General features: G+C 38.5%; 4 protein-coding genes across 7 annotated transcripts; all 4 read right to left on the bottom strand.

Moving 5' to 3' along the window:
* Window positions 1-322: 322 nt before the first annotated feature.
* Window positions 323-4,066, bottom strand: LOC106346749 (protein HIGH CHLOROPHYLL FLUORESCENCE PHENOTYPE 173, chloroplastic). Its single transcript, XM_013786168.3, has 14 exons — window positions 3,955-4,066; window positions 3,242-3,851; window positions 2,736-2,948; window positions 2,436-2,640; window positions 2,270-2,345; window positions 2,018-2,153; window positions 1,815-1,919; window positions 1,588-1,668; window positions 1,410-1,499; window positions 1,241-1,306; window positions 1,107-1,163; window positions 930-1,007; window positions 731-778; window positions 323-626 (listed from the first exon to the last, which is right to left on the bottom strand). The coding sequence occupies exons 2-14, from the start codon at window positions 3,833-3,835 to the stop codon at window positions 555-557; spliced, it is 1,821 nt and encodes a 606-aa protein (XP_013641622.1). The 5' UTR covers window positions 3,836-3,851; window positions 3,955-4,066; the 3' UTR covers window positions 323-554.
* A 2,846-nt stretch (window positions 4,067-6,912) lies between these two features.
* Window positions 6,913-14,734, bottom strand: LOC106346750 (histone acetyltransferase HAC12). 4 transcript variants are annotated; one of them, XR_007340253.1, is made up of 17 exons: window positions 14,049-14,179; window positions 13,742-13,856; window positions 13,303-13,564; window positions 12,877-13,224; window positions 11,478-12,703; window positions 10,959-11,255; window positions 10,588-10,866; window positions 10,303-10,431; window positions 10,010-10,210; window positions 9,788-9,930; window positions 9,390-9,702; window positions 9,135-9,274; window positions 8,873-8,951; window positions 8,041-8,433; window positions 7,685-7,905; window positions 7,188-7,513; window positions 6,913-7,157 (listed from the first exon to the last, which is right to left on the bottom strand). XR_007340253.1 is itself a non-coding variant. In XM_013786171.3 (17 exons), exons 2-17 carry the CDS (start codon window positions 14,093-14,095, stop codon window positions 7,399-7,401), a joined length of 4,308 nt encoding a protein of 1,435 aa, XP_013641625.1. In that variant the 5' UTR covers window positions 14,096-14,161; window positions 14,544-14,734; the 3' UTR covers window positions 6,913-7,398. The 4 variants fall into 4 exon arrangements, 3 of the variants coding, with proteins under 3 accessions (XP_013641625.1, XP_013641626.1, XP_048638334.1); XM_013786171.3 differs by adding an exon at window positions 14,544-14,734 and having other exon boundaries at window positions 6,913-7,513; window positions 14,049-14,161; XM_013786172.3 differs by adding an exon at window positions 14,335-14,725 and having other exon boundaries at window positions 6,913-7,513; window positions 14,049-14,161.
* A 432-nt stretch (window positions 14,735-15,166) lies between these two features.
* On the bottom strand, window positions 15,167-17,032 carry LOC106346752 (NADH dehydrogenase [ubiquinone] iron-sulfur protein 8-B, mitochondrial). The gene is made up of 8 exons (XM_013786173.3): window positions 16,829-17,032; window positions 16,388-16,466; window positions 16,259-16,312; window positions 16,100-16,191; window positions 15,901-16,014; window positions 15,740-15,807; window positions 15,512-15,623; window positions 15,167-15,417 (listed from the first exon to the last, which is right to left on the bottom strand). The coding sequence occupies exons 1-8, from the start codon at window positions 16,880-16,882 to the stop codon at window positions 15,322-15,324; spliced, it is 669 nt and encodes a 222-aa protein (XP_013641627.1). The 5' UTR covers window positions 16,883-17,032; the 3' UTR covers window positions 15,167-15,321.
* Window positions 17,033-17,289: 257 nt separating this feature from the next.
* LOC106346753 lies at window positions 17,290-20,723 on the bottom strand. The gene is made up of 9 exons (XM_013786174.3): window positions 19,899-20,723; window positions 19,704-19,833; window positions 19,129-19,634; window positions 18,969-19,049; window positions 18,619-18,723; window positions 18,395-18,508; window positions 18,218-18,301; window positions 18,020-18,091; window positions 17,290-17,889 (listed from the first exon to the last, which is right to left on the bottom strand). Exons 1-9 carry the CDS (start codon window positions 20,217-20,219, stop codon window positions 17,629-17,631), a joined length of 1,674 nt encoding a protein of 557 aa, XP_013641628.2. The 5' UTR covers window positions 20,220-20,723; the 3' UTR covers window positions 17,290-17,628.
* Between the last annotated feature and the right edge of the window lie 566 nt (window positions 20,724-21,289).

The raw sequence follows: 21,289 nt of genomic DNA, 5'->3' as shown, positions 1-21,289 counted from the left end.
GGATCCGAGCCATACCCGGTCACAATTAAATAACCCATTTAACACAGTAAAGCCCATTCCTCAATCTAATGGGCCTCATCCATTATTCCCAACAGACACGTGTTGCCACGTCAGGAAGATGAGACAGAGTCAAAAGAAAGCTCAGGAGAAGACGTCAATGATTATACAAGTACGTCCCCGATTTTTCGACTCTCGCAATGATCTGGATACGACGGAATTATGAGACAATCTGAAATTATGTCATGTTTGCTTATAACATGAGCGAAGATGGACGCTTTTTAACTGTATAAATGACTCATTTTTATGATGAGGGAGGGTTGTGTAATAGAAAACAGAGTTTCGCGCCCTTTTCTTGTATTACACAAACTCAAAAGCTGAATATAAGAGACAACAATGTCACAGGAGATAGATAGGTACCAAGGAAGAATAGATTCTTGTCTGTACAGATTATACAAGTACGTATATATTTATCAGAGGTTGAGATGGATTACAAGAGACAAAATGGAATCAGGGATTCTTTTTTTTCGCTTCTGGATTGCGAGGGACACTTTGTATCACGTGTTCTTCTCAAGTACAGATAGAGCAGGAGTCAGATAGTTGTTCGCCTTGTCTGGCAAATGAGCCACCTGAAAGCAATACATAGAGAGAAAGAGAGAGAAACAAGTAACTTTGTCAGATTATAATGTAAAAGTGGCAACTGTAAGTGTTCCTCTTATGGTTTATTCCTTACCAGCTCGTAGAGCTCTATTCCTTGCTCAGCCACGTATTCATGGCAAACCTGCAAGTAAAAACAAAAGTATGAGAGATATCCATTGTTGCTATTTCTTTGGTTTATAGGCCATAGACCGAGTGTTTCTTAGTTTTGGTTTCTTCTTATGAGTCAATAGTTGAATCATATTTTCAGCTGCTTTTTATAAATTGCAACTCACATCAAAGCTTTTGTTTCTCGCTGTTGAATCGTGCAGTGACTTGACACAAATATCAGCCACATCCGCGCAACTGATGCCCTGTAAAATGATTAGATAAATTGCGAATTTGAGAGTTGAGTGAGTTCACTGGGACACAGCGTAGTGACTTGTGTTGTGAGTCTTGTGAGTGAAACTAACCTGAGATATTCTGTTTCCCTGATCAAATATCAGAGCTCGTTGACCGCCTGGCTCCTCCTGTATCAGAAAATTTGTATATATATATAAGTCAATCCATAGACATATACATTGGCTAAAACTCAAAGAAGAGTTACCTTCAAGGGACCGGGACGAATAATGGTGTATCCAAGACCTGATCTTCTCAATGAATCTTCGCCAGCCTGACAAATTTAGCGGACAGTGAGAGAAAGAGCAAGAGATGTGAGAACATACTTACCCACTCGCTCAAAAACCCTGTGTTTCAGACAAAAAGACTAGACTCACCCTCTTAGCCTTTAGCACTTGCTCCCTTCTGTTGGGCTCTACTCCAGAACCAGTACATGAAACCAAAATAAAGTCGGTTTCTTGACCCGCCTACAGAAAAAAAGCAGAAAGTTGATACCTCTCCTGTCTTCCAACCGTTGAAGTTCATCAAGAAGGATTAAGTTGGAGTACTACTTACAGGCAAAGCTTTGATGTACTCGAATACAAGGCTAAAGCTTCTTAGATCTTGTTGTGCGCCAGCAACACCATCAACTGGTCTCTGAAAGAGATAAAAAAGAACCCAATACATTGCTAAATTCACACACAAGGAATGAAAGTATTTGGATAGCAAGGAATGAAAGTATTTGGATAGCAATGATCAAACCCCAAAAACAAGTGCTGAATCATCCAAAAAGAGAAGCAAACCTGTCTTTTAGGCTCAAAACGTATTGTCAATGTATGAACGAGAAACGGATCTAGCGGTGGATCTTCTGGATTAACCGGACGGAAAGCTGAAAATGGTACCCTTACCTGCCCAAAGAACCAAAGTTTTAGCGAGAGAAGTAGCTTAAAAAGGGGTAGCATGCCAATAATGAGCAAGAGAGCAAGACACATGATGCTTTCCATACCCTACAAAATCCAGCTTTGGTAGTAATCCTTGCGAAATAGAGTTTGCTCTGAGACATATCTGACGATGGACCAGCTTCAAGGATTACAACATATGATCTTCCGTTCCCACCAACAGAAAGAACTAAGCCTTCGTACCTATTGATATAAAAAAATAAGCACACAAAAGAAGCTAATGCTATCTATCCCCTTTCTCTACTTTTCCATGATCCAATCATTTCACAGAATAAGATGAGAATAAGGACGGTTAATACCTGTCAAGAGTGGAACCTAGTGGAAGTGAGAGTTTCTTAGACAACTCAACATATCCTCCTCGGGTGAAAACATAACCTGCATTTGAAAACCCGGTTAAACCACCGTACACCTCAAAAGAATAAACTTTTGCATCGCCTAACTATCGTAAGAGTGAGTAGTGTGTACCTGAAAACTCAGCTCTCTCAGATTCGGTGAACTCAAACTTAGCATCCATCCCACCATCATATTTAGAAGCAGTTGTATCCTGAAAGTAAGTCCCTTGACGAACTTCCCAACCGTCAAGCGCCTCAGCTGACTTGAACTTCGCAATCAAAAGCTTGCTTTTGCTGCTTTTACCAGCTCTCAGCTGCGCCAGTCTATTATTGTAATCCTGCAAAGCACTCAAACAAAAAACATACACATGAATGATTACTCTCTCTTCTCAAAAAAACAAAACCAACTAATTGTTTAGTCAATCATATATACCTGAAAAGCCTTGGTGAGGTTATAAACACCCAAATGATCAACACGGACGAGGTCAGCAGTGATAGTAGACCGAGCAGTGGCGCAGTAAATGATCTTGCTGCAGCTTTCCACCGCAGACTTAAGCGTTGACGGTTCTCCCACATCTCCCACCACAATATCTACCGATCTTGGTAACATACTTATCACTTCCTCATCCATTTTCCTCACCAACGCCTATAAACAGTAACACCAATACTTTATACTCCCTCCTTTTTATAATAGATGATATTAAAATTAAGAAATTTACTTTTCTTTAAAAAGTAGTTTTAAAAAAATCATTCAACCAATTACATAAATGACTACAACATTTAATTGTACACAGTTTTCAATAAAGTTAAAAATAACATAAAAATATCAAAACATCATCTATATTGAAACAATAAAAATCTTCTAAAACATCATTTATTATAAAACAGAAAGAGTATTATACGAATCAGTATTTTATTTATTTAAATGTTAAATTGAACCTTGACGGTGTAGCCACGGAGCATGAGTTTACGGACGACGATACGGCCGATTCGGCTAGTAGCTCCAACGACTAAAACGGTGACGTTTTGAGCGCCGGGGACAGCGAACTCGCACATAGGCCCTTCTCTAATGAGAAGACTGTCGAGAGCGTCCTGCTCATCGGGTCTGTTCGTCCTCGAAATCTGACCCAAGCCGGAGAACTTCCGCCACACCTCGTCGAAGAGCTGCCGCGATCGCCGTCCCAAACCCACGGGATTCACATCGTCGAGTTTCAGCGGCGGCGGAGACGGAGACTGAGTCTGCGGAGGCGGAGGAGGAGGTGCGACATCGAGTTTCTTCGCAGCCGTCTCTTCGCCTTCCTTTGTAGCTGTGGTGACGGGTCGGTTTCTGGGCTTCTTTTCGCGGCGGTTCTTGTCGGAGGATGGAGACGGAGGTGGAGGAGAAGAGGAAGATTGAGCCCTAGGGATTGCGATCTGGGACCGATCGTGAAAATCCCATCTGTGGATTCTGCTGAAACTGTTGCCAAAATTCGAACTTAGAAACCTCCTCGCTTCAGTCGCTGCCATGTTACTCCCAACAATACCGCCCACCATGTTTGAAACTCTGTTTCTACACCAAAAAAACAGAGAGCTCAAGGTTCAATTTTCTCAAGCAAAAAATATTATTTCAAATACTCTAAATATTTTGGATAATTATTTATATATGTATTTACACTTGTTATATGAATCTTTGCATGCTAGCCTGTCACTTAGAAGACGCTTCTTGGTCGAAATTGTAAACGGATAACGAAAGTGAGATTTTTTAGAAAAATAAAAACAATTAGAAGAATAAAAAAGAGAGACTTACATAGAGAGACACATTATGTCTTATGTTTACGCTTGGAGACACATTGTCTAGTTGACACACTTTATGTGTACAGTTGTTTTATTTTGGACAGAAATGACCTTTCCTTTGAATAAGCTGAAGAATATTATTTTTAAAGAGGCATCCGAAAGCTAACTAGATTTATGTTTGGTTGCAGTTAAAATTAAAGGTTTAAACGGTTTGAAGACGTAAAAATCAACGTACAATTCAACAACAATTGAGTTAGTTAGTTATTTTATTTATATTATTATTATTTTTCATTCCATTTTATGTTTATTTGTTCTTTTTCCAAAGTTTAAGACATATAAAGCAAAAATAATTAATACTATAAATTATAATTTCTTTTTCTCTACATTTTAACATCCATTTTCATATATATTTTTTATAGATTTTAATAATTATATAAAAATACGTGGACACGAGAAATGTGGACAGACAATTGTGGACATAGAAAAAAAAATACATGGACACGATAAGTGTGGACAGAAAATTGTGGACATAGAAGAAAAATACGTTAACAATGATTATTTTTCACTCCATTTTATGTTTTTTTGTTTTTTTCTCCAAAGTTTAAGACATATAAAGCAAAAATAATTACTACTATAAATTGTAATTTCTTTTTCTCTACATTTTAACATCTATTTTCATATATATATTTTTTATATATTTTAACAATTATATAAAAATACGTGGACACGAGAAATGTGGACAGACAATTGTGGACATAGAAAAAAACATGGATACGATAAGTGTGGACAGAAAATTGTGGACATAGAAGAAAAATAAGTTAACAGTTATTATTTTTCATTCCATTTTATGTTTATTTGTTTTTTTCAAAGTCTAAGACATATAAAGCAAAAATAATTACTACTATAAATTGTAATTTCTTTTTCTCTACATTTTACCATCTATTTTCATATATATTTTTTATATATTTTAATGTGGACAGAAAATTATGGACATAGAAAAACAATACATGGACAAGAGAAGTGTGGACATAGAAGAAAAATAAGTTAATAGAAAAGATGTGGACATATAGATGGATGAAAAAACGTTAAAAAAAACTTTTATTTTCATTTTTTAGTTTTTTTCTGTTTGGTTAAAAGAATTATTTGGTAACATATATATTTAGTTTGTAAATAGTTCATATTTGAAAAATATTTATAGAGAGAAGATAAGCGTGGACGGCTACATGTGGACATATAAACATGTAGGAGTACATGCGTATGAGTGTGGACGGGTAATCATGAACGGTTATTTGTGGACAGATATGCATGAACATATGCATATGGATAAAATATACATATGGATAGATAGACGTGCGTGGATCTGTACAATGGACAATTATTTGGTGGTGATTTGTGTTTGTGTGACAAAACATATATGCCAAACAAAATGTCAACCTTATGAATAATGAGATATCAAAAGCATAAACAGTTAGCAATGAAGCTCTTATCCTTTTCCTCAGCAATGTTCCAAACACCATCTTCATCTAATTCAATTTCAGAGGTAGATGGCTTTTCAACAGATAACCATAAAGGTAGGTCTTGAGACAAAGAAATAAAATGTTTTAAAAAAACACAGGATAAGAGTATTTCCGAATGCAAGACGGAAGAGACATAAACAGATACCTTTGTGTACTGATTCTTTACACGGAGTGAACCTGAGAAGAAAACTAAATCTATTGTATATATGATGACTTGCATAGAAGAGAAATTGGGACGAGAATACACACTCATACTCCAATTGTTGTTCCAACTGCTTCAAAAATTAACAAACGAAAAGGGAACAAATCACCATCAATAAGAACATGAATAGGAAAAAGTTTGAAACTTTGTCTCATACCAATCATTGCACGATCTACGGCTAGAGTTGCAGGGTTTGTGTCTTTGCAGATTTGCAGAGGTTCTAAGAGGAATTGCAGCGGCTCTAAGAGAATTAAAAGTGTGTATGGCGCCAGTGGTTGCTCGTGGTGAAGAACAGAGCCCTCTGTCTGAGCTAAACGAGATGATGATTGGTTCAAGCCTTTTGCTGGAGCTCAACGAGAGAGGGAGAGTGGTTCCGTCGGTGGGGTTTAGGGATGTAGCTTTCCATTAACGATAGATATTGTTATTTAAGCGGATTAGAGATTGTGATTTGTGAGAATTGGGGAAGTTAGAATTTTATCAGTTAATGATTTTGTTTTTAAAAAAAAAAAATCTGCTTAGTTACAACAAGAAGGTAACGAGAGAGAAAAAGCTTTCAAGGGTATAATGGACAAACGGTAAGACAAATGTGTGTTGCAAGTGGGATGTGTTCTTTAGTGTAATTAGAAAGTCAAAATGTGTCCTCCAATGTAAATTTCTCAATAAAAAATGGTTGGATCGGAGGAGTTTGACATATCAGAAGGAGAGAGAGTGAGGGACGAGGATAGAAGATGACCACATAATCTGCCTTGTACGTTTTTCGACAGTGATATGACTTGTGAGCCAATTAACAAGCCACGTACACTCTCGCTTTTCCTCTTCTTTTTATTTTCTATTAATAATTTACTTTTCTTGGATAATTTAGCATTCTTTTAATTTTTCGATAATAATTTTACTTTTCATGGATAATTTAAAATTCTTTTTATTTTTTATAATAACTTATTTTTTCATAGATAATATAACCGGACAATTCTTTCAAATAACATTTTTTAAATTTTTGTCACAAAATAATTCTCAAAAAAAAATGACAAAAACTTTAAAAGGTTATCCTATGAAATTTCTCTAATTTAATACCAAACTTAAGAAATAAAAATCCGTAGAATGTCGTGAGAGCGATTACCTTGTTAAAACCAAAACCTATTCCAATTAAGGATGTGAGAATGTTATTAACACAGTGAATTCAAAAATGTTAACAGACGTCTCCCCCCATATACACTCTCTTCATCTTACTTGACTAGAAGAAGTTATGGTAAGCAAAAACAGAGAAGTTATAGTGTCATTGAATCACCATCCAGATCAAGCTACTGAACTGAACTAAAGAGTCTTGAAACCTAACAACCAGAGCATAAGATCCTTCTACTAAAAATGGGCACCCGAGAGCTTGTGCCCCAAGTTAATCACCACCATCATCATCACTCCATGACTTGTGACAAAAAAAAATACGAATCTATCTGTTAAACCGTTATTGGGTTTGAATCCATGCTTCTTCACTAGCTGGTAATATTCACATCGTTGTCTTCTTCTTCAAGTGAATTACCTTTCGGAAGGAAAATTAGATTTTCGCTTTTGTTTATATATCCTAAATCAAATAAATATATGCAACTGAATCAACCGGAGGTCCCAGCGACTTCTGCGGCTCTCTGTCGCACCATCTCCATGACGGCTGCCCTGCGCCGTGATTCTGATCGCTGCTGTATCCTTCTCAGATGTTCCTTCAGCTCCCTGAATAGGGAGATTCACAATGATCAATACAAACTATACAAACCATTCCTTTTAAAAGCTTTACAGCACGAAGACTCGGATAAAACAAAGGGTAACTAGTGAATAATCGAGATCCCACAAAGAAATTAATTGCAAAAGTGTTAGACAGGGATAGAAGTTAAAAGAGATTACCCGCATCGAACTACATCGCAATTTGATTCATTGCAGGCCCGAGCGTGGCTTTGCAAGAGATGCACCATTTTCTTGCACCGATCACAGCCTCCTCCAACACGTATTTTGCAATGGACGGCATGTTGAAATAGCCTATTCACATAGCGGCAGTTGGGATATTGACAATCTTTAGCAAGACGGCATTGTATCGCATGCACCAGAAGATCGCGCATTATCGTGAACTGCGAAAATTAAACAATGAAAACGTTACTTCATAGAAGTTTCGGGAGCTAAACAGTATATATCTACCTAATAAGCAGCCTAGAGCAAAAGAAGAAGGTGCAGCTTTTTCGAAAGGAGAGAATATCTTTTAATACCTGCAAGACTCGCAATTGCCTAGCTTCTTTATTCTGAGCATTCTGATCACCTAGTGACGGACGATTTGTCAACTTGTGAGGATGATTAACACAGCCTTCTCTACTGTAACAAGCATTGCATACATCGTAGTCCGGGCAAACTTCACAACGCCAACCTTGACCACTTTCGATATCGAGGTGACATGCGTTACATGTTGCGACAAAAGCAGGAGCAGTTGGATTGTGCAAATGATAAAGCACCATCATTGAGGAATGTTTTGCCCGCCTCAGTGTATCATACTGATAATGGTTCCCTTGACAAAGACTCAGGAATGCTTGCCTCGTATCAAAAAATTCACTTTCAAGTATCGCATCTCTATCCGTGGTGTCTGCAGGAATATCGGTGATCTCAACCTACAAAATACACAAACAATAAATAATCTCATGATATAATATAAAATACAGAGACACATGAGACTAGACGAGAGAACCTCTTCTCAAATTCCAAAACTATATGATACGAGCTTTGCAACTATGCTTTTGTTCTCGTAATAGGAGCTGTTGCTAACTCGACAAAAAACAAACAAACTAAAGACTAAACTAAGCAACCGTTTTAACCCTAGTGGCTCTTAGAGAATAAGGTTAATTGTCGGAACATGATATAGGAGACATTATAGTGTTTAAGTTAAACTAAACTAAAACCTAACCAAAAGTACTTTTATCCTTAACTACGGATAAAATACACACCAAAACCTTAATACTACAATAAAGAAAGGAAATAGACACAACACTCAGGTTCTTTCGTCGACTGTATGTTAAACCGTAACGTGTATCACAAGTCAATGTAACTTACATGATACAGTGTATGTTGATTCTTTTGATTAACAGGATGCCTTTCTTTGCCCCATCGTTTCAGTTCAGCCTCATAGCACCTGAAAGGTTGAATAACGTATCAGAGATAGAATCACTCTATCAGGTAAAATACACGCATGGGTTTAGCAATAGGTCTCTCTCTTCCAAGAAGATAAAAACAACAGCTTCCAAGTTATACCAACAAAAGCGCGGGAAAGAGAAAAAAAAGAATTAACTAGCAAAAGAGGCAGGACAATTCTTACCCGTCACATAACTGGAAGTCTTTGCACTGGCTGCAGACCCAACGATTTCCAGTTACCATCAGTGTACAGCAATGCGTGCAACAAGGCTGCAAGTGAACCATGATAAAATCCTCCTTCATGGGGCGAATGGTCTCACCAAGCTAAAAACGTACATAAACAACATTAACAAGTAAACACAAAACCAAGCTAGACAAAAGAGCCGAACTACTGAAACTCATATGCAAGAGAGGAAGGGTGCTAGAAAGAAACGATTACTTTATGCATTAGCAGCTGATCTATAGACATATCCCTAGACAGATCCGACTGGCCGGATCCTTTTAGAGCCCTTTTTGTAATGGGTTTCTTCAGAATTCTTTTCTTATTTCCCTTTCCACCATCATCTTCATGACACATTTGTTGTATGATATCCTCTGCTGCACCTGGCCAATAGTCACCATCGAAATACGGGAGCCTAGCTGCCGTAACCTTAGCTCTACATTCACCAATTTGCAAGAAAAAATGGTCATACAGATTTGTAGTTCCCACTACAATCCCTTCCTTTGCAGCTTTTCTCAACATTGCTAAGTACCTATACCAGGAGCAAATGGAGGATGTAAAAGATTTTATCATTCGAAAATTTTATGAAGAAAATAACCAAATGCAATTGGACTGACCACCCCCGTAGTTTATCAGACTTTGGCGTTTTCTGAATTTCTGGATGGCAATATAGGATATAGTCATCACCCTTCAGTGGTGGACAAGCCCATATATAGCAGCTTGTGAAACCACGCATTTTGCAGTAATCCAGGTAACCAATCTGAAAAAAGCATCAATGCATACCCTTGAATTCTCCATGCAATGTAAAGACACAAGTCTTGGTTAAAACCTGGACTTACTAGAATTTCTTGGTATACAAAAGTGCGCAGAGCCTCTCCATAAGCACATTTAATCGCAGGTCTAAAGTATTTCACAGAATCCAGATACGAGAGATACACACGACGATGATTAGGAGATGAACATTCGGATCCAAATTCTTGGACATACATCCCGAACAAGCAAACTTCTACACCTTCAATCTTTTGGAATAATAGAACCACCTGGCAAAATAAAATTTACTGTTTGAAGAACAGTATCATGAAAATGTGAATGTGAAGTAAATACAACAGTGGTGTGCGTGAATCATTCTTACCTTGGACTTGTATGGAAATTCTGTGGGGAAATTATCCTCCCTAAAAATTTCAAGAAATCGAGATTTGACTTCCAGCTTCTTGTCAACGGATAGAACAACTCTAACAACAAGGGATTCAGCAGTAGGAATCTGTCAGTGGGAGAAAGAAAAGGAAAAAAAAAGGGTGACAAAACAGTAAACTTCAATCCATCGTTTCCAGAGAAGCACAATTTAATTGAAGATAAGACTCAGAGATGCAAAATCACATGAAACCTTAAACCTTGTACAAGTCAACCGCGAGATTACCTCATCACAAATTTTTCCTTGAGCCCTGGCTCTCTCAGTCCTTTCCTGCTCCAGCCTTTGAAACAACCGCTGCTCTATATGGTCACTGAGAATCGTTTTTGGCAGGTCTTTCGCTCCAAGAACAGCGCTTTGAAGCAAAGGCTTTCTCTCATTGTGCTCTACCTCAAGTATATAGCAATTCGGGCAGGTGTACTCAGCTTGCCCCCCATCATTCCTTCTCCCATTAAATAGAGCACATATTTGATGCTGCCAGGCCTCACATTTATCACACTGGACCCACTGCAAAAAATATGTAACGCAATAAAAAAACTAAGAAAACCTACAAGGTGAGAGGTACATGACTATAAAAATTTACCGAGTGGATAGCTTACCCATTCTTCAGTCTCTTCATCGTTTGTCTTTTTCTCGAGTCTTGCCTTCGGCATCGAAGTCCCTTCAGCGAGTATAGTGTCTCCTCGGGATCCATTATAACAGGGAATACAAAAGTAATGCCGATGTTCACCAGATACAACTGTATAGTACATCGCATTTCTTTTGATACGAGCACCACAAGGAGTACAATAAATCGGTGGTGGCTCGAACGTAAGCTTCTCCACCGCACATAACTGGCAGGAATTCTCACTCATCGAATTCTCCATGGCCTGATTCTTTTCTGCATTGACTTTATTCTGTAGACAAATAGAAATTATATGACAAGTTATTCATCAGCGAGCACATACTTTCAGATAATGTGGAGAGAACTGTTTAACGGAGCATCTCAGTTGCGCTCTTAAAAATTCATCCTGAACAAATAACAACTGTATAACCAATGCCACGAAGAGTAAACAAAGAAAAATCAACGAATAAAACTTGATTTTCTCTAAACTTTCGAAGTAAATAAAGTTGCACACCTGGCCAATCCACTGACGAAGACCACGAATATGTTCTCTCACTTGTTCGGGAGTGAAAAATTCAGTCAAAGAAACACCCTTTATCTTTGGGTTTCCAGATTTTGATGCAACAACATAAGCAGACTCCACCAGAACTTCTTTCTTCGTCTCTTGCTCCATTTTTATGTTTTCTTGCTTTGGCGAGGCACCAGATAGATCATGTTGACCTGGTTCACTGACAGGCCTATGCTTGGGATCATTTTCAAAAGCTTCATGCTGTTTCTCTTTGATGCCGAATCCAGCTTGAACAGAAATATCAGAAATTTCTTCTATCACTTCCACGTTCTCCGACTTCAATACCGCATGTGCATCGCTGTGCCTATGATCCTCTCTTTCAGCATCCTGAGATAATTCTGTTTCTGTTTTTGAAACAGTGGAGCTTTTACAACTTTCAGTATCAGAGACCACTGGTTGAAAAGACGGCTCCACTTTCAACCGTTTTGATGAAGCTTGCAAATTATCTAAAGTGTCAGCACAGCCAGGGGCACTAGAAACAGCTCCAGCAGTAGCGCACAGTGAATCATTTGATACTACATCTCTGTTCACCGCGATGCTTTTGTTTTGTGAACGGGCCTGGAGACGCGCATTAGCTTGTTGCTGATTGTAGGTTCTTCTCACTGGTACACAGAGGCGGCACCGAATATTCTTGCAGGTTTTAAAGTGGATAATCAATGACTTTGTGATACCACAACGCGAATACAAACACCGAGGTTTTACACAACTGTCCATGTGACTCCATAGTTTCTGAACAGTAACGCAATTTCGCTCTGTGCACTTCCCTACTGGCGGTTTGCAGGACTGTGCATGAAGTAGAAACAAGAGCCATCTCTGTTGATATGCAATAGAATTTTGCAGACTATGGGATTCGGATATGGTAGAAGTATGATTTTGATCAATAACAGACCCTTCGGTCAAATTATTAGGTTGAGCTTCATCTATTCCGGTACTTCTTCGACGGAAACCCTCCTCAGCCTTCTGTTCACTTGACATACCATTAGAATTTTGAGTGTTTTCCTGAGACTGGGAAGGCCATTGACCCCGTGGACTGGGTTCTAATTCTACTCCAACAGCAAGATTTCTAAAACTGTTCTTAGGATCAGAACCTATATTCTGAGGGCGTAACATTTGCTGAATCTGTCGGATTCCTAATCCAAAGGTGTCAGGGTTTTTTGTTCTATAACCTTCCCCTGAAATATGAAATCACATGCTTTAGATATTACAAGTATCACAAGCGCAAAACCTCAGGAAAGAAACATACAGTATACATATTAAATCAGATTATCAAGACAAAAAATGAGAAAATTACGCAGCTTTCGTGACAGGGATGTTATACAGGGATGTTATACAAGGATTAGGGTACCTGGCTCTACACTTTTTTCGTTCACTCCAACACCATCATTTACAGAGATATTGGACACACCAGCCGGTTTTGGTTGCATGTCAGGTCTACGGCCAGCAGTCATTTGGTTTGAAAACATTTGAATATTTTGACCACCAATATCCTGCCTTTGCTGCTGTTGCTGAGACTGAAGTACCATCGTGATCTCAGCAGAAAATCCATCACTGTTGTTATCAGTACCATTGCTAGCGAACCCAGGTATAGGAATCATCTGGGCAGTACTTCTTTGAGAACCCAAGGATGCCAGGTTCCCTCCGGAACCAAGAGAAAAGTTTCTCGATGAATGTTGGTATCCAGTAGAGACATTGCCTGCAAACAAATTGCTAAGGTGTCAGGGACACATGAGATGAAAAGGATCTATGAGCATTTTATAACGGGAAAAAGAACCTTCATGCATGCCACCAGCAGCTAGAAGGTTTCCAGTGTTCACAGCTGTACTTGTGCTGTTGTTGTTTCCAGCTACTGTAGCATCAGCAGAGGTTGTAACCATCGAACTAGGATTACCCGCTGCGTGTGATAATCCTGGAGTAGGTATCATCGCTCCAACCGAAGAGGAATCAGCAAGTAACTGATTGTAGTTACTCATGTATCTGCTTTTCATTAGGGCCATAATCCGAGACTCAAGGGTTGACCGGTTCACGTAATCCTCCTGTAGTATAAGTTGGAACGTACCACAAACGAAAACAAATATTTCAAGTAAGGACATGAATCAATAGGCTGCATCTAGATGTCAAAAAGCATCACTCAATCTTGTTGGAATTTCACAAGTAAACCGAATCATAAACGCTAACTACCAACTTTAGACACGGCAGATATATTGAGATACCTTTGAGTTAGCAATCTTATACAGCCCTTCCTCCAAGCGTCTAGCAACCTCCATACACTTTGCCTTTGACGCAGCATCAACAGGAGATTGTTGCCGTTGCAGTAGAATGTTGAAGCTGGAAGATCAAGGAGGTTCAGTTAACACTAAAATATAAGGTCATAAGAAACAAAGAAGATATAAAGTAACGCAGCCAAGAAAGTAATCAGTTCGATCGTTCCGACGACACATTGAGATAACAGTAACTCAATCCACTATAAACAAATATAAGATGAAGTAAACAAACATAGGTGAAAGGTTGAAGACTTACACAAAGTTTTGCATGTACTGCCGGAGTTTCAGGTTATCATGGTCCATAGGACCAGCGATGTTACGTGAAGGCCCTCCACTAGCACCAGCACCAGATGAAGCAACAATTTAATTCTGCATTCGTTCACATTAGTCTACAGTTGAACTCGAATGATAAGAGTCTAAGACTAGACATGATCAAAAAGCATTGCAAAAACCAACAACATTGGATGAAAATAGCGAGAGGAGCAACAAGAAAGCAACCAAAATACATCCGAACATCCCCACAATTATATCAAAAAAACAACCTCGAAACAAAGAAACAAACTCTCTTCTCTCGAAAGGTCACGGAAACAAAATCGTTACGATGATCGAGACCACGAAACGCAGTAGAACAGAGGCAATAGAGAGTCGGTGATGATCGAGTGTCGCACGTGTGAGTGAGTGAACTCAAACACGCGAGGAAGATAAGGAGACAAAATTAGGATCAAAGGAGCAAGTGTCAGAGATTACAGACCCTAGAGGCGAAACAAGAAGGAGAAGCCGAAGATATGATCGGTGAATTTTCGAAAGATCGGAGAGGTTTCCGCCGGGGTCGGAGTTCTTCCAAGATTTTTTAGGGCGATTTTGGGGATTTTCTTTTTCTCCTTTTACCTTTTTGGGGATTTTCCGTTTTTTTATTTTTATTTTGGAAGTAGTAGTACTAATTAGTAAGCAAAAAGACAGGTTATATATAACATTTTTACCTTAATTAATGGTTTCTTTTCATTACATACGTGTATATTATTTTTTGAAGGAACCTAGCAAATTTACTTGGGTTAGAGGCACCCACCCAATTAGCACCATTTGATACTACTAGAGCTTTGTCCATTGTAGTACTACTGCTTTCGATTTTCAAACCGGCAAGGACACGTACATTAGCTTGTTCCTCAAGGCAGGTCGTGACTGGCCTCCTTGCAGTTTTTTTTTATAGTGGCTAATAAATGCCCTTTGTGGGAGGACGACTACGAACATACAAACACCGAGGTTCAACACAGCTTGAAACAGAAACAAGAGCCATCTTTGCTGATTTTAGAAGTCGTGACTGTCTCTGTTTCTTTTCTTCAGCTACTTTACAGCAGTACTTTACACTAGGCTAGAGAGAGTAACAACTCCATGTAATCATAACTTCATATTCCAAAGTGTTCGGTATGGTATTTATGGTCCAATTTAAACCGTAAACAAAACCAACCCCAGTTTTCACATCAGTATCTTTATTCAAACCAATAAATCAGGCGAAAGACCTTCGGAAACATTCAGCGGTAGAGGCTCTCCGACTTCAGATTCTCGGCAATCTCTGTCTCCCACCGATCTCCATTCTCAAGAAGTTTCTCTTTGTCATACAAAAGTTCCTGCAGCGTTTTCATAAAAAAGAAGAATCAGATACACCATCTTAACTTTAGGATCATGGACAAATGGTATGTCTCTATCTATTCTAGTGTTTACCTCATGGGTCTCGGTTGCAAACTCAAAGTTGGGTCCTTCGACGATTGCATCAACAGGGCAAGCTTCTTGGCAGAAACCACAGTAGATGCACTTTGTCATGTCGATATCATACCTGTGTACAGCTCCAAACCATCACTACACTTACACTATGAAATGTACATAACCAGAGAGACAAGATGGTATCTAGAAGAAAGCATATGGTTAATGAATGGGAGCTTAAGTGGAGACCTAGTGGTTCTGCGGCTTCCATCTTCCCTCTCCTCTGCCTCTATGGTGATTGCTTGAGCTGGACATACCTGATGAAAAGGAAAAAAAAACCCAGTATCCCTCAAATTTCAGGTGAATTGTGATGCTATGGTACGAGTAACATAAGACTTTTAAAAACTTACAGCTTCACAGAGTTTACAAGCAATGCAGCGTTCTTCCCCAGTTGGATACCTTCGAAGAGCGTGCTCACCACGGAAGCGAGGGCTCAATGGACCCTTTTCAAAAGGATAATTGATCTGCATACAGGACAAAAACTTCAGAATTCACAAAATGTTTCTTCTTTCAACCTAATAACTAAAGTCAGGGAAGACTGTCACTCACAGTAACTTTTGGATCAAAGAAGTACTTGAGGGTCAGAGACAAACCCCGGACCATTTCAGTGAGAAATAGGGTGTTCATGCTCCGCTCAAAGACTGTAAAATTAAGAACCGTCAATACTCATAGAAAGGTAGAAAAGTGTGCGTGGATCAAATAGCTTACCAGTGCTCCAGTCCTTGGAGATCTCCTTAGCAAGTTTCTCAGCTTCTTCATCATCTGCAAGTTATAAAGGCAAACCATTAATTAGTCTAATCATATATGCCTGAAACAAGAGAAGAAATATATATATACCTTTGTTAGTGCCATACGATATAGCACGGGATTGTAGCGCAGAGAGATGAGGTCCCTGTAAAGCTTGCCCCGAAAAAACCTATACAAGAAGAATCTCATCATTATCATAACCCAGCAGAAGAAGCTAAAGAACCTAAAAGTTAACTATAACAAAGGTTGCTCTCACTTAAAGGACATGTACTTGCAGAGATTGAGCTAAAACATTACCACCAACACCACCCATTCTATCTTAAAGGAAGAGTAACGACATATAGAATAATATAGCCTCCTGATGATAATCAACAATAACAATAAACTAAATCTTTAAAATCTGTAGCCAGTTCCAATTGGTGTTAAATTACAAATTCCAATTTCCACCAATCTATAGACCAAAAGATGCAGATTGGAATGGATAGCAACACTCAGGACATAAAATGCAAAAAAAAAAAAAAAGAGTCATACGAGATGTCGGGCGCGGAGAGCATTGAACGACCTGCGAGCTAGCAATGAAGCCATTGATGGAGCTCCAAATATCACTTTCACTGGTATTACACGCTAACCTTGAACACGATGATACACAAATAAACCCGAGAAAGTTCGATCTCTCTCACAAGGACAAGGGCATGGACACGAAGAAGACAACAAAACTCGGATCAGATGTTAATTTACAAATTTACCCTTGTTATTAATGGTCATAACCGGGGAAAATCAACTTTACATCAAACCGGATTTATTTTATCTGGTATGACACACACATTCCAAGTTCTCAAGGTCTGGACCAAACCAAACCAGACCATTGACCACTGTTCACAGTCAGACAAAACACAAACTGTTGAACAATTTGGTAATCACAGATTCAGTTAAATGTGTGAACTTTTCAACAGAAAATAAATAGAATCAAACTAATTTAGACAGCATTACCATGAGAATGGATCATGGATCTAAATTACTAATATGAGAAAAACACAATTTTTAAAACTTCATGTTTATCGTTAACCGGTCTTCTTGGGTTTCTCTCAGATAATAAAAAACATAACTTGATAGTACACAAACCTCCACAGGTTCTATTTACAGACAAGGGATCTAAAAGTGTTCGTTTCAAGCTTGCCCATGTCTGTATCTTCTTCATTAGCACCTTAAGATGTTGTTCCTTTTAGGGTCTTTCTTCATATTCACATGGCTGAATTACTGAACAAGGCATAGAGCGCCATTGACCCCCATTGTTGTTGATCTCGCCATTTGAAGTTGATTTGGGTATTCCCTCAAGTTGATGTTCTTCGAGATTGTTTCTTGGTTAACTTGAAAGGACTCCAGCTTTTTCTGCGTTTTGATGTCTCACAGAAGAGGCCAGAAGCCATGGCTTGTTGAAGCCATAGCTCAAACTCTTCCTCATCCTCGTCCATCATCTCCACATCAAGATCCCACGGGAACCTGCTTGAGTTTGATCTCTGCGTTGTCTTTTCCAAACCAACCATGTTCACATGGAAACTTGGTCTATGTGTGTTTGGTCTACATGCCATTCCCTTCAATTGAAAAAAAAAAATTATATACATATCATCATCTTCACATACTGTAATAGTTTTAAAGCTAATCCAAGCCACTTTAGTGAAAACAACGCATCATTAGATTCTTGAGATGCCTTAGTGCACCAACCTGGCATATAGCCCATTCTGAGACATCAAAGATCTTGCTCTCGGCACAAACAAAAGCTCGCGGTATTTCAATCTACGAGACAAGACAACAAAAGAGTTAAACAACCATTACTAGTAAACAAAGTAGGAAGAAAGAACTGAAAGCTAAAAAAAAAAATTTAAGAAAATTAAAAAAAAAAAAAAGAACTGAAAGCCTAACCTTATGTGCTTTCTCAAATACTAAAGTCCCTTTGTGTTCAACCCATCCGTCACCATCTTTGGCTTGATGATATTGACCACAGTCCTATTAATTTTAATAAAAGCAATAACCATTTAACAAAGAGAAAGAAAAAGATATCATGCAATTGTAAGGAGAAGTGGGAGTGAGTTAGCTAACCTGACACCATCTGGCCTTTGCCTTACTCCTGTTGGTACATACCCAAATGTGTGAATTACCGCACTTAGTACAATGTATGCGCCTTGACTCTTCTGATCGATAATCTGGACCATTCTGAAATAACCAAATTCAAAAAATATCTGTTCATCAACTTTTTATAAGAATAAAAAAGAATAATAACACATAAGGCATCAGAAATTTCAGAACAGACTGTATCAACAAACCTGATGCGAAGAAGCATGTGATGTCTGACAGACAGTCCTGGTCCTAGATTCTTCTTTCTTCAACTGCTCATCGTAATCTCTCCTCTTAACAGCATCAGAGAGAACCTGAAAATTCATCCTTTTCATGTCTAGATATTCATAATAGAAAGAAAATAGCGTCTGATTACAGCATATAATCTGAAAACTACCTAGTATGTTCTAAAAATCGGTATAGGCGGCTGGTCTTAATATCTCATGCATATGATTAAAATCAGTTTAAACCGTTCTAAATCAGTTAAAATTGATCTAAATTAGTCTAAATTTGTTAACCAATAAAGTCAGTCCAAATCCGCAAGTAAGCTGAAAACTACCTCATAAGCACATTGAAGTTTCTTGAATGATTCACTTGCCAAAGGACTTCCCCTATTCTTATCCGGATGAACAAGCATTGCCTAAGAACAGAGAAACACAACCACAAAGTTAACTCACAAGCCAAGAGAACATACAAAAGTCAGTTTCAAAACAACATACCTTCTTTCTATACTCCTTCTTAAGCACCGCAGCATCAATCTTCTTATGCCGAGGGAACCCCAATGCTTCATAGTGATTCAAACTATCCAGTATTCTTTTCATCTCATCAGCTGAACCCGTCTCTTCCACACTTACTACTTTAACACTAGAAACCTCCTTCAAGTCACTAACAACAGTTGCCGGAGACGCCGGCTTATTAGCCGACTTATTCTCGTGAACCTTCTTCTCTGGTACTTCTTCAACAGGAGGAGGAGAAGGGTACTCAAACTCTCCTGGAAACTCCTCCTCTAGCACAGTTTCAGGCTTCTTCGGCTCCTCCGGCTGTGCTTTCTCACTAACGCTATCGCACCACTGAAGAAGACGAATAAATACATCGTTGGACAAGAAGGCAAGATTCATCGAGAGAATAACTCCAGGCCATCCAAGTCTGACATTGACAGAGTAAATCGCGTAAACCGTGGCCATAAGAACCACAACTCTTGCGTGATTCAACGAGAACAAATAACCTGATTCAAAAGAAGTTGAGAGAAATTAAACAAAAGAGTAAATAAGAAAAGAAGTATATTGACACTTGCCTGCAACTATGAATAATGTTCCGGTGATCCAAAAGTTAGCGTACATCCACATAATCAAAATCCCAAATAGTCCTACAATGAAGATCCCCGGAGTGCAACCTAAGTACACAACAACAGCACCAGCAGCTCCCTGCAATGATAAAAAAAAATCAAGAACGACTCGATTAAGAGCAGAGGGGTCTAAGAGGGTCTTACCATACCGAGGAGGACATAGACCAAGCAAGAAACTGAAGTCAGGCTGAGAAAGCAACTCCACATGATGAGAAGCAAAGCAGCTGAGCCGAACTTGGCACAGGACTGGAAACCCCTCAAAACGCAGTCTTTCCAGTAAGAAAACGACAAACTAAGCAGCCCTAATAGCTTCCCGCATCCACTGCACACTAGCGGCCAGTGACGCTCCACGAAAGCTTCCGTCCTTCCCCCATAACATTGCATTGCAGCACAAACCCACGAGCATAAATGTTTCTGAGACTGCAACCACTTCCAACCTTGCTTAACCAATCCTATATCCTCCATTACTAAACAAAGATTCTCAAACCCCAAACCCCAAACTCTACCTCCACACCTCAGATTAATTGATAGCCTTCGTGCTTATTGGCCATTACAAGATGTTCGGTAGCTAATTCAATTGCCTACCCCTCTTCCTAAAACGCAAAACCCTAACTTTATCCAACAACAATCAGTCTAGTGCACATCCTCAAACCGGATCCATAAAGCCTAACTAATCGCCAGTATTTGCCGGTGAAACAGCTTTGTTAGAGCATCACCGCGCACCGACAAGCACTCCCCAGGTTCGGTGAGAAGAGAGAGAGTGAAGAAAAAAAAAGTAAAAGAGATGAACTTTAGTTAAAGTAAATGGGTTACTAGTGTAAAGATAAGCTCGGGAAATAGGAAACCACAAAAAGAGCTCATGGAAGAAAAGAAAAAGTTGGAAACTTTTAAAAGATTCAAAAAAGTTCTTCGGGGAGAGAGAGAGAAGAGGAACACAGATACAACAGTGGCGTATAAAGACAGAGATTAGAGACGAAGGCAACATTAAAATACTTTACCTTTATACTACTGTTCTTTACTTCTTATCGTTTTGGACTTGGATTAAGTGAACATTAAATTCGTGGGCCCCACATCCCAACCGAACCGTGCTGTTTTGACCAGACCGAGCTGATGTCAATCAATCGGACAGGACTTGGTTTAACCTCTCGGTTAAGACTCACTCAAAAGCACTGAACCTAACTAAACATAGAGATCCAATGTTTAAAACATCTCTAAGCTGTTAGTCAGGTGCCTTAAAGCATCTCCAAAAAAACTATATATTTGAAATTTTAATGTGTTATTTTCTAAAAATAAAACTTCAAATTTAATTTTAAAATTATTTTTAATTTATATTATGGTCCTTATATTTGTCATAATTAATATAAATCTATAAAGCTTTTATAAATAACTAGCACATATATAAAAATACTATAAAAATATTAATTAATAAAATCTTATACTAAAATATAAAATTATAAATAAAATAATTAATTAAATATAAACTACAAGAAAATATCACATTATTACATAAAATTATTTCCACAATGCTTCATCTT

Source organism: Brassica napus, chromosome A6 (genome assembly GCF_020379485.1).
Source record: "Brassica napus cultivar Da-Ae chromosome A6, Da-Ae, whole genome shotgun sequence".
NCBI lineage: Eukaryota > Viridiplantae > Streptophyta > Magnoliopsida > Brassicales > Brassicaceae > Brassica > Brassica napus.
This window is presented reverse-complemented; position numbering and strand designations above follow the sequence as displayed.

Excerpts from the sequence above, each read along its gene's own strand:
- LOC106346749 (XM_013786168.3), bottom strand. The coding sequence starts at position 3,835 with ATGGTGGGCGGTATTGTTGGGAGTAACATGGCAGCGACTGAAGCGAGG. Across the intron at positions 2,154-2,269 it reads CTAGGTTCCACTCTTGACAG|GTACGAAGGCTTAGTTCTTT; the intron begins GTATTAACCGTC and ends TTATATCAATAG. Across the intron at positions 779-929 it reads CGAGAAACAAAAGCTTTGAT|GTTTGCCATGAATACGTGGC; the intron begins GTGAGTTGCAAT and ends TTTTACTTGCAG.
- LOC106346750 (XM_013786171.3), bottom strand. The coding sequence starts at position 14,095 with ATGGACCATGATAACCTGAAACTCCGGCAGTACATGCAAAACTTTGT. Across the intron at positions 10,867-10,958 it reads ATGAAGAGACTGAAGAATGG|TGGGTCCAGTGTGATAAATG; the intron begins GTAAGCTATCCA and ends TATTTTTTGCAG. Across the intron at positions 7,906-8,040 it reads GGCAATTGCGAGTCTTGCAG|TTCACGATAATGCGCGATCT; the intron begins GTATTAAAAGAT and ends TAATTTTCGCAG.
- LOC106346752 (XM_013786173.3), bottom strand. The coding sequence starts at position 16,882 with ATGGCTTCATTGCTAGCTCGCAGGTCGTTCAATGCTCTCCGCGCCCGA. Across the intron at positions 16,467-16,828 it reads CTCTCCGCGCCCGACATCTC|GTTTTTTCGGGGCAAGCTTT; the intron begins GTATGACTCTTT and ends CTTCTTGTATAG. Across the intron at positions 15,418-15,511 it reads TTGCAACCGAGACCCATGAG|GAACTTTTGTATGACAAAGA; the intron begins GTAAACACTAGA and ends AAAACGCTGCAG.
- LOC106346753 (XM_013786174.3), bottom strand. The coding sequence starts at position 20,219 with ATGGAGGATATAGGATTGGTTAAGCAAGGTTGGAAGTGGTTGCAGTCT. Across the intron at positions 19,834-19,898 it reads TCTATGTCCTCCTCGGTATG|GGAGCTGCTGGTGCTGTTGT; the intron begins GTAAGACCCTCT and ends TTATCATTGCAG. Across the intron at positions 18,724-18,968 it reads AACTTCAATGTGCTTATGAG|GTTCTCTCTGATGCTGTTAA; the intron begins GTAGTTTTCAGC and ends ATGAATTTTCAG.